Source organism: Amblyraja radiata, chromosome 6 (assembly GCF_010909765.2).
Source record: "Amblyraja radiata isolate CabotCenter1 chromosome 6, sAmbRad1.1.pri, whole genome shotgun sequence".
Classification (NCBI taxonomy): domain Eukaryota; kingdom Metazoa; phylum Chordata; class Chondrichthyes; order Rajiformes; family Rajidae; genus Amblyraja; species Amblyraja radiata.
This window is the reverse complement of record NC_045961.1, coordinates 53,333,581-53,345,409: the sequence shown is the minus strand read 5'-3', so window position 1 is coordinate 53,345,409 and position 11,829 is coordinate 53,333,581. Positions and strand designations below refer to the sequence as shown.

The 11,829-nt window shown below is 44.2% G+C and overlaps 1 protein-coding gene across 1 annotated transcript in view; it reads left to right on the top strand.

The window, feature by feature from the left end:
- Window positions 1-9,423: 9,423 nt before the first annotated feature.
- The window catches only part of ubl3 (ubiquitin like 3), a 30,888-nt gene continuing 28,482 nt past the window's right edge, over window positions 9,424-11,829 (top strand). The window contains exon 1 of the mRNA XM_033022849.1: window positions 9,424-9,990. Within this exon, the coding sequence (XP_032878740.1) occupies window positions 9,964-9,990 (27 nt within the window). The 5' untranslated portion in view covers window positions 9,424-9,963. The remainder of the gene's footprint in view (window positions 9,991-11,829) is intronic.

Genomic DNA, 11,829 nt, shown 5'->3' with positions numbered 1-11,829 from the left:
TGCGCTACTGTGCTGTCTATATTTGATGCTTCATTTTCAATTTGAAGAAGCAAATTAGAGGAACAGTTAAAAGAGAACATGCTGTTACAGTTTCCTCATCCTTGGGCTCTTAATATAGTATGCATTACTTTAATATGTTAATGGAGTTTGGACAAATTGAATTCTACACCAGGTATACTTCCCAAAAGTGCCCTGCATAATTTATAAAGTTCAGGACAACTAAAAAAGTGCCTTAGCTCAGTAATCATGGTTATTATAATAAAATATGTAGTTAAGTATGTTAGTGATATTGGATAGTCTCTGATTTATATAATACGACATTACATGGTTAGAAATCTGAAGTGGGTTTTAGTGTAATGTAAAGATTTTTTTCCTTGCACCATGTTTTATATGGGATTGCTCGTCAGATGCAAAATATAGAAGATACTCCATTCCTCAGTTGACATTTTTCACTTTTAACAAGCACAATATCATGTCAACTCTGTTGAGGAATCGTTCATCACAGAAAGGGGCCCTTTGGCCCACCATGTCCATGCTGATTAAGGCAACATCCTAGTAAATCACTTCTTCATGCTCCCCAGACATGAGAGGAATAGATCACAGAGTTGTTTGCTGAGAGTAGGGGAATCGAGAACCAGAGGAGATATGTTTAAGGTGAGGGGGGGGGGGGGGGAAGGAGAGGTTTAATAGAAACCTGAGGGGTAAATTTTCCCACAAAGGGTTGTGGGTGTATGGAACAAGATGCCCGAGGAGGTAGTTAACTTGAGGCAGGTACTATCATGACATTTAAGAAACACTTAAACAGGTACATGGATATAACATGTTTAGAGGGATATGGGCCAAATGTAGGGAAGCGGGACTAGTGTAGTTGGGACATGTTGGCCAAGTTTGGCCAAAGGGCCTGTACCACACTGTAAGACACTATGACTCTATGACAACTATATTCTTCCTATAGGGATACCAGGAACTGCAGATGCTGGTTTACAAAGAAAGACACAAAGTGCTGGAGTAACTCAGCGGGTCAGGCAACATCTCTGGAGAACATGGATAGGAGACGTTCGGGTTGGGACCCTTCTTCAGACTCTAGTTTTCTCACCATTAATGTACAGCTCATTGGCCTATAGTAACCTGGCTTACCCCTGTTGGCCTTCTTGAAGAAAGAAATAACATTAGCTATCCTGTCACTTTTGCCGTCTCATCTGTGGCTAATGACAGTGCAGAAATCTCCATAGGGCCCACAGCTATCTCTTTCCACGCTTCCCATAGCAACCTAGGCATTTATCATTCCTTATTCATCCCATGGCATTGAATACCACCTTCTTAATATTAACCCGACCCTCTCTGAAATCACTATACAACAGTACAGCACAGGAGTAGGCCCTTCAAACCACAGTGTCCATGCCGAAGATGATGTCAAGATAAGCTAATCACCTCTGCCTGATCATGATCCACATCCCTAGAGGTTCTCTTCCATCTCCTTGGTGAATACAGGTGGCGAGTATCCATTTAGAACCTCACCCACATTGCAACGTTTAAGAAATATTTCCTCAAGTACATGGATTCGATAGGTTTAGAAGGATGCAAGCCAAAACCAGGCAAGTGGGACTAGTGTAGATGTTGGTCGGTGTGAGACATGTTGGTCGGTGTGGGCAAGTTAGGACGGTGGGCCTGTTTCCACACTGTATGACTCTATGACTATGACACATCCCCCCCCCCCCCCCCGGTCCCAGGCTTCTATGGTTATCTTCTTGCTCCTGATATACTTATATCTTATGTCTTGTTGTTCTCCTTAATCTTGCTTGCCAAGGGTAGTTCATTGCATCTTTTTGCCATCAAAATGTCTTACTTGTGTTCTCTCCTACTCAATTTATATTCTTTGCTGCATTGGGAATAATCTATTAGTGCTTACACAGCTTGCAGTGTGCCTGACACCAACAGCTCTAATTTTGACGCACATGCAGTGAAAATTGATTGACTGATTGATTGGAGGATACCTTTATGGAAAGTGCAAATTGCTTTTCTTGACAGCTCTGCCAAGCCTGGGGTTTATCTGTTATCAGTTACAGAGTTACAATAATTTAAAACGTTGCATTTTCCATTGTTACGTAGTGCATGAGGGACAGATCTCTATGAATATACAATCACCTGCAATTTATTTGTGTGCATTTAACATCGATTATGATTATGATGATAATTTGCTGATATTTTCTTCCTTTACCTCACCTTGTAATATGTGAATTATTTTATTTGTGAATTGAACCAGATGGAATTCACATTACTTAATCAGCAAGAAATATACATTTGTATCTGTGAAACTTCACGAAGTTCACAAGTTTCCAGAATAGTTGGCATGTTAGTTAAGATGTAAGCAAGCATTAAATATGATTGACTGATTGAAAGAAACAGCTTAGAAACAGGTCCTTTGGCGTACTGAGTCCACGCTGGCCATCGATCACTGTTCACACTAGTTCTATGTTATCCCCTTTTCTCATCCACTCCCTACACACTAGGGGAAATTTACAGAGGTCAATTAATCTACAAGCGTTTACACGTCTTTGGGATGTGGATGGAAATCAGAGCACCAAGAGAAAACCAGGGAGAATGTGCAAACTCCACACAGACAGAACCTGGGTCTCTGGCGGTGTGAGGCAGCAGCTCTACCAGCAGCTCCATTGTGCCAATCTAAAATTGAAGAAATAATATCTTGGTTCATATTATAAGATATAGCATGGAAATATAAATATGACTGACAATGTCCCCAGGCCAGGCCGACCCCTGCAACACCATCCCAGTGCCGCCACCAGGACAATGGGCTTTTAAAGCCAAGATAAGAACTAGAAACTTGAAGGGAACCAAATGGCACCTCAGAAACGTGGTGACTCCGTATACTGTATCCGTGAATTGTTGTACTTTTGTACTTATTTATGAATGCCTTTATGTATGGTAGAATTTTACTGAATTGTATGCAGAACAAAGCAGTTCATTGTATCTAGGTACACGTGACAATAAAGTACCATTGAACCATTGATTGAACCTTTAAATCAGCTAACTACACAGGCTGAAAGGTTTACTTCCTTAATTAAAAATGCAACAAGCAAATCTCAGCTTCATGAATTGGTCCACCACGAATGAGAAAATAATATCCAGATCAAACTGGAGGATGCCCAAATGTACAGACTGTCTATTGCAGAACGCCAATAATATAGTCACAAGAGGTACAATGAACAATGTCAAATGTGGAAAGAGTATAAGGAAATATCGATCGTTATATATGGATTAGTGTTTAATAAACATTAGAAGGAAAGCAACCAAGACATGAAATGTATTCCCAAACCAGAAAAATAAATGACTAAGGCCCTCTTTTCCTCAATTAAGTTGCATGTTGAAAAAGAAAATGCAACTTTATATGGATGGTACATTTAAAGCAAAAAGGCTTTGCTTTAAGGTGAGGAGGGAAAGATTTAATAGGTACCTGATGGGTAAGCTCTTTACACAAAGGGATGCTGGGTATATGGAACGAGCTGTCGGAGAAGGTAATTGAGGCAGGTACTATCATACCTTTTGAGTCATTTGGAGAGATACATGGATAGGATAGATTTGGTGGCGGCTTGGTGGCGCAGCGGTAGAGTTGCTGCATTACAACGAATGCAGCGCCGGAGACCCGGGTTCGATCCCGACGTGTGATAGTGTTAGTGTGCGGGGATCGCAGGTCGGCACGGACACGGTGGGCCGAAGGGCCTGTTTCCGTGCTGTATCTCTAAACTAAAATCTAAACTAAACTAAAAAAGATTTAGAGGGATATGGGTCAAACACGGGCAGGAGCGACTAGTGTTGATGGAGCATCTTGGTCGGGTTACGACTATGACTTAGCATATAATATAATATATAAATTACATTGAGTTGTTCTGTAAGAATAATCATGATTGTTGTGATCTGCAATATCTTAACTTTTTGCCAGGAGGAAAGACGTCCAATTTTCTGTGAGTCGATACTATTCATATTTAATACTACTGCGAGCAAAAGCAAGTTGCCTGACTCAACCATGTTGAAATGAGTCGAATTGGATGTGCAAAATGCAACCACCTCATTGCAAAATTGATTTATTTCACAACTAAATTACGAAACCAACTGTAGTTGGCTCAAAGCCAACGCTTATGATTTTCAAACCTAACATTTTAGAAAGAGGAATCTGAAATTATATTAGTAGAGATGTTTGCAGGCGTTAGAATTGCCGTTGCACAGATTGGGCCTGACATCCAGTTATGTCCGTGTCAGGTTCGCACAATCTACCTGCAATTGTGTGATATTCCATTGAGTGCTCTGGTTTCTTCCTAAATGTCAAAGATGTGAAGGTTGGGAGGTTATTTGGCAACTGTAACGGGTCCCTGGTGTATAGGTAAATGCTAAAATATTACGAGCGTTGACGGGAATCTGCAGAGAATAAAATGGGATTAGAGCAAACCATGCTCTAAAGACTTGTGTCGAACGGCCTGTTTCCGTGCAGTATGACTCTAGGACTGCTAGATCAGCAATACGATTTATTTTTGTTCCATAGTGTTTCAAGCAGGACTACCCATTCATGAACATTGATTGGTCTGGCTTGCATTAATTTAAGAACAGCACAAATCTGCCAGGGATGCAGGAAATTTGATATAAAACAGGAAATGCTGACTCCATCTGTGGCGAAAGAAGCAGGCATTGATGACCTTTCATCAGAATAAGTCATTGGTGAAATCAAGCCACTGCCGAGGTTCCTGTTATCATCAAACCCACAGATTGAAGATGGCACTGCTGGTCTTGTTTTTTGGAATGCTTCGTGTTGCCAACACTTGATAAGCCAAAATAAAAATATACGTTCAGTTTTTGTGCAGAATCATTTTTAATGAACGGAATTTAACGTAGATCATAGAACAGCACACGAACAGGCCCTTTAGCCACAATGTCTGTGCAGAATATGATGCCAAGCTAAACTAATCACATTTACCTGCATATGGTGCATATCCCTCCATTCCCATCCTCTCCGAAACCGCTACATCCTTCCTGTATTGCATGCAATAATCTGAATGCGTGTATTCTAACCAAAGTTCCATAGAATTGCATCATGGCTTCCTGGCATACTTAATGCCAAGAGCCCTAGACCAATGAAGACAAGCATACCATGTGCCTTTTTTTTTTTAACCATTCTATCTACTTGTTGTTACTTTCCTTTTAAACTTTGCCCCTCTCACCTAAAGCATTTCCCATTAGTCTTTGACATTTACACCTTGGGAAAAAATTCTGACTGTTTACCCAATCTACACCCCTCATAATTTTATATACTTCCATTGTAGCGGCGCTTGTTGGCGTACGCCGCGGTCACATGACTTGGGAGGGGCCGCTTGTTTCGCGCGGTTTGTCACTTGCACGCGTTAGTTCAGCGCTGACCACCGTTGTGGGCAGACGTGTCTGTAGAACCTGTATACTGGCAATCAAACTTGTGAATAAAGATTTGTTGAAAACTCCAGTAGTCGTTTCTCAGACCACTAAATTGGTGACCCCGACCTGTCTAGCCGTCGTTAGACAAGAAGAATTATGCAGGAAGAGTGTGTTCCCACAGAATCGGCCAGCATGAGGCAGGGCTCACAGGCCTTCAAACTGCCAGCCTTTTGGCCTGATCAACCTCAGGTGTGGTTCGCCCATGTTGAGGCACAGTTCCACTTTCATCGCATCGTCACGGACAACACGATGTAATTCCATGTGGTGGGTGCATTGCCACAGGATTGTGCCTCGAGGCTGTTGCCCTACATCAGAGACCCTCCGTCCAGCGGCAAGTACGAAGGGCTGAAGGCCCAGTTATTCCACGCTTACGGCCTTACCCGCAGAGACAGAGCAGCAAGGCTGCTGCACATGGACTGTATCAGCGACCGGCGGCCATCAACCATCATGGCGAAGATGTTGGCTCTGATGGACGGGCACCGCCCATGTCTGCTTTTCGAACAGGCGTTCTTAGAGCAGATGCCCGACGAAGTCCAGCTAATGCTTGCCGGAGCTGATTTCAGTGACCCGCAACAACTCGCGGAGAGAGCTGACGAACTGTGGGCGCACAGGCGGCGGGACATTTTCGCTTTCGCCCGCCCCCTGGTCACACAACGGGTGCAGCCGAGCTGACATCGAGGAGAAGAAGAGGAAGCCCAGCCCAGCGCCAAAGAGGAATCGCCGCGGCCAGTGGTCTACAGTCAATGCAGATGGTGCTACTACCACCAACGATACGGTCCCGAAGCTCGAAGATGTCGGAGCCCCTGTTCGTTTCCGGGAAACGCCCCGGCCGAATCGTCCATAGAGGCGAACGCGATCGGCCCCAATGAACGCCTCTACGTCCGCGATCACCATTCCGGCCACCATTTGCTGGTGGACTCCGGAGCCCATGCCAGTATCCTGCCTCCGAGTGCCCGAGATATTTGCGCTGGTAAGGTAGGACCCGTCCTTTCGGCCGTTAACGGGAGCGATATTCGCACCTACGGTACGCAGACCGCGAACCTAAATTTTGACTCCCGCCAGCACAGGTGGAAGTTTATCGTTGCTGACGTCGCCCAACCGATCCTGGGGGCCGATTTCTTGCGCGCGTTCTCCCTGTTAGTCGATGTGCGAGGTGGACGCATGGTCCCTGTGTCGGATCCATGCCCTGCCAAGCCACGCAACCCGTCAACACCCCTACAGCAACTCGACGAGGTAGCTGAGATCCAGCAACCTTTCGCAGCCTTGCTCGCCGACTTTCCAGGGTTGCTTACGTCCCGGTTCGACGGGCCCCGCCCCTTCATGGCATGGTCCACCACATTCCCACCGATGGACCACCGGTACACGCCCGCGTGCGCCGTCTCCCGCCCGATAAACTGCGCATCGCACCAGACGAGTTCCAACTTATGGAGGATCTAGGGGTCGTCCGGCGGTCGGATAGCCCCTGGGCTTCCCCGTTACACATGGTGCCCAAAGCGTCTGGAGGTTGGAGACCTTGCGGTGATTACAGGCTTTTGAACGCAGTAACCACAGCCGATCGGTATCCAGTCCTGAACATCCAGGACTTCTCGGCCCATCTGGAAGGCGCGACTTTCTTCTCGAAGGTCGACCTTATCCGCGGGTATAATCAAATTTTTCTTTTTTTTTCACATAATTTCAAGTTTTTGTGTACCTTGTGTTGTGACTGTGAGCATACCAATTTCCCTCTGGGGATGAATAAAGTATTATCGAATCGTAGAACTGCACACAGAACTCCAAATTACTTGGGTAGAAAATATTAAAACCATTAAATTCAGTGCCAAAGTCTCCAAGCTTTGCATCCAACTGTCTCCCCTCTCTCCCTTTTAATAACATCGAAAATGCTGAGCAGGTCTATGAAAAAAGGAATAGAATCAGCATTTAGAGTCACAGTCATACAAAACAGAAACAGGATCTTCCACCAAACTTGCCTGTGTCACCAAGATGCTCCATCCACATCAGTCCCACGTTTGGCCCATATCCCTTTAAACCTTACCTATCCATGTACCTTCCCAAATGTCTTTTAGTTTTTTATAGTACCTGCCTCAACTACCTCCTCTGCATCCCATTCCATTTACCAACCACCACATGTGTGGAAAAGATACTCCTCGGGTTCCTATTACAGTATAGAAGCTGGGAGGTCATGTTGTACAAGACATTGGTGAGACCGCATTTAGAGTATTGTGTTCAGTTCTGGGCACCAAGTTAAAGGAAATATATTGTTAAGCTTTAAAGGGTTCAGAGAAGATTTACGAGGGTGTTGCCAGGACTAGAGGGTCTGAGCCAAAGGCAGAGATTGAGTAGGCCGAGTCTCTATTCCTTGGAGTGCAGGAGGATGAGGGGTGATCATATATAGAGGTGTATAAAATCATAAGAGGAATAAATCGGGTAGATGCACAGAATCTCTTGCCCAGAGTATCGGAATCGAGGACCAGAGGACACAGATTCAAGGTGAAGGGGCAAAGATTTAATAGGAATCTGTTAATCTTTTAACACAAAGGGTGGTGGGTATATGGAACAAGCTGCCATAGGAGATAGTTGAGGCTGGGACTATCCCAACGTTTAACAGTTAGACAGGTACATGGACAGGACAAGTTTGGAGGAATATGGACCAAGCGCAAGCAGGTGGGACTAGTATAGCTGGAACACGTTGGACTGAAGCAAAGATCTTTGGACTGAAGGGCCTGTTTCCACACTGAATCACTCTATGACTCTACCTCTAAATCCTTACCCTCTCACCCTAAACCTATGTCCTCTGTTTCTTGATTGCCGTACTCAATTCCCCTCATGATCTTATGCACCTCTATCGTCAGAACAGGTAATGATTTGAAATATCAGTGCTGTTCCTCTCCCTCCAGAAACCAAAGATCCTATAGATCTTTGCGAGAAACTGAAGAAGGGTTTCGGCCTGAAACGTTGCCTATTTCCTTCGCTCCATAGATGCTGCTGCACCTGTTGAGTTTCTCCAGTGAAGAAAGCGAATGGTATGTTAGCTTTCATAGCAAAAGGATTTGAGTATAGGAGCAGGGAGGTTCTACTGCAGTTGTACAGGGTCTTGGTGAGACCACACCTGGAGTATTGCGTACAGTTTTGGTCTCCAAATCTGAGGAAGGACATTATTGCCATAGAGGGAGTGCAGAGAAGGTTCACCAGACTGATTACTGGGGTGTCAGGACTGTCTTATGAAGAAAGACTGGATAGACTTGGTTTATACTCTCTAGTAGAATTTAGGAGATTGAGAGGGGATCTTATAGAAACTTACAAAATTCTTAAGGGGTTGGACAGGCTAGATGCAGGAAGATTGCTCCCGATGTTGGGGAAGTCCAGGACAAGGGGTCACAGCTTAAGGATAAGGGGGAAATCCTTTAAAACCGAGATGAGAAGAACTTTTTTCACACAGAGAGTGGTGAATCTCTGGAACTCTCTGCCACAGAGGGTAGTCGAGGCCAGTTCATTGGCTATATTTAAGAGGGAGTTAGATGTGGCCCTTGTGGCTAAGGGGATCAGAGGGTATGGAGAGAAGGCAGGTACAGGATACTGAGTTGGATGATCAGCCATGATCATATTGAATGGCGGTGCAGGCTCGAAGGGCCGAATGGCCTACTCCTGCACCTAATTTCTATGTTTCTATGTTTCCAGCATTTTTGTGTACCTTTGCGAGAAACTGTCTGGGTTGTTTTTTGGCGTTTTTTTTTTTCTTTTTTCGCTGCTTGTGTTGGCGACTCCTCCTTTAAATGCCTGCACACGTGATCCAACACCACGCAACGTGTTGGAGCGCATCCACAGTGCGTTCAGAATGCGGCAGGCCACTCGCGCGACCTTGCGGGAAATGTAGTCGCCACATGGCCGACATCCAACTACGACAGACGAAAGCCGTCCCCGCGGCACGACTACAATTCCCGGCAGACCCCGGACCGGAAAGGATTCGGCTGCCAGCCGCTGGCTGATCAGTTTTCTCCCCGTGCGCCATGTTTGTTTGGAAGCGAGAGAGATAGGGGGAAACAAAATGATAGGGCGAGCGGCTGGATAGGGATTTGTCCTACAGAAAGGAAAGCAGAATGAACGTTTGAGCAAGCCCGTCCTTCTGGAATATGAAAGGGACAAGGCAAGGTTTATTTTCCTGTCATCGACGTCGTTGACCGCGGGCCCGTCCAGCCGTCGGTCTTCAAGGAGAGCTTCAACCTCCATCCCCTCCAGTCACGGCGGCAGCGCCGCAGCCTTTGAACTTGACTCTCTGGTTTTTTCTTCACTGCGGAGACCACCGGTAAAACAAAAAAAATAGACAATTCTACCCGTCTTTCTCTGAAACGGCTCGGTTTCAAGAAGAACTTGAGTGTTTTGGGTCTGAATTTTCTCTCTCTCATTTTTGCCCCCCATCGTGGTGGGCAGATCGGACAGGGAGTTCTGCGGATAAACACTGGGAGTGATTCATAGGCGGATACAAATTAAACAATGTCAAGTTGTACACCGGCGGACATGGTAAGGGAAATTACACGGGTTGCATATTCTTCTCTCGCCGGTCTTTTGCTCGTTATTAACCCAGGCTTTGCAACCCAACCCCCTCGGTGGTGGAGGTCGGGATCAACTGAAAGCCGGCCGGCTGTGCTCAGTGGTGGTCGCAGCCTCTCCCTTTCAAACGAGGAAGGTTTTTAACAACTTCGTGGCAAGGAAACTCTTTGCAGTTTCCATCTGCGGCTCAGTGTTTTGTTTTTACAACTGGCAGCTCGGCTGATTTAATCACACACTTCACGTCGAGAGGTTGCCTTTATTGAAAGGACCCTTGCTTTAAATGCTGCCCAGATACACAGTGATCTGAATGCATTGATGTGATTTTTAGGTAGTGTTTTCGAAAATCGGTCCAGGGGGGTTTAATGAGGCGTGTTCTTTTAAAATTATTTCCTACCTTTTAACATTTAATGAAATATATGTACGTAAGATTTCGGGGCGGCTCCTGTTGGGGCATTATTGCATTGACATTTAACAGAACCGGTTTGCTTGCGTTTATTTCCTTCTGATCCATAAATTAATTAGTTATTTCAGGGTAAAAATGCGAATGGAATGTGTACATATTTTCGTGGTTGTTCCTACGTTAGTTTACTGTTGGTGGCAAAAAATATGTTGAGATTATTTTATGCTGAAGCTATATTTTGATTAGCGCTTAGTGCTTGCTCATTCTTTGTCGTTTAACGCAGCAATGACAAGACAAAATATCATTAGTATATATTTTTTTTAATATCCATCACCGCAGACATGGAACCAATGACAAAGTAGTGGTCTAAAGGTATGGGCATAGGGATATACAATTAGAAACCCAATACATTTATCTAAAATAATAAATACAAGTGTTTTCTGTAATGTCATAAGAATCTTGAAGAAAGCTTGCAGCAAGTAAGAATTTCGTTGTTCGTTCCTGGCACATAGGACAATTAAACGCTTGAATAGCAAGCATTTCTTTACTGCAATGTGTTATTCTAAAGTATCTAATCAAATCTTATTTATGCGTGGGCAATCCTTAGCAATGCATTAACAATGTCAAGTATAAAATCACAGTATCGTGTATTTAGCAATATTCATATTTACTGACCACAGTTGTATTTACAAAAGAATAGCAACCATAAAGCAACCTTTAGTCTGGTGACACCTTACTTTTGGGTGGCGCAGTCCAGATCAGATAAGGTGACTCCGAAAGCAAACTGAGGTAGTAATAAAATAACTGCTTGAAATCTAAAATAACTTTAAAAAAAAATGCTGCAACAGTGGGTCAGGCAGCATCTGTGGAAAATAAACAGTTAATGTTGTAGTTCAGATGAAGTCTTCATAAAAGGTATAGTTGTATTTCTGTTTTATATTTAAAAGAAAGTAGCAGTTTGACACCTCCTTTGCATTTCTTTTAGGTTGATATAAGAACAATGAGAAAGTTAACTATTATTTCGAACATTGCCAGATGTAATTTGTTTTTTTAAGGTACTTCAAACACCAAGCAGTTGGTGATCTATACACAAACAATTTGAGACATGCAAGACCTAAGAAGTATTTTCATAGTAATATAAGTGTATTACCTAGTACAGAAACATTTTGTTAACTAACTAATCACAGTATAAAGGGCCTGTCCCACTGCGGGGACATAATTCACGAGTTTAGAAGAGTTTGCCCTCGATTCATACTCGCAACATGGTCAACACGAGGTCCTAGGAGGTCTTTGTAACTCTCCTTCATGCTCGTGAATAGTCCCCGCGTACTCGAGGCCTCAGCTAGGTCGCGGCGTTTTTTTCAACATGCTGAAAAAGTCCGCGAGTAAAAAAAGGTTGCCCCCCTTTT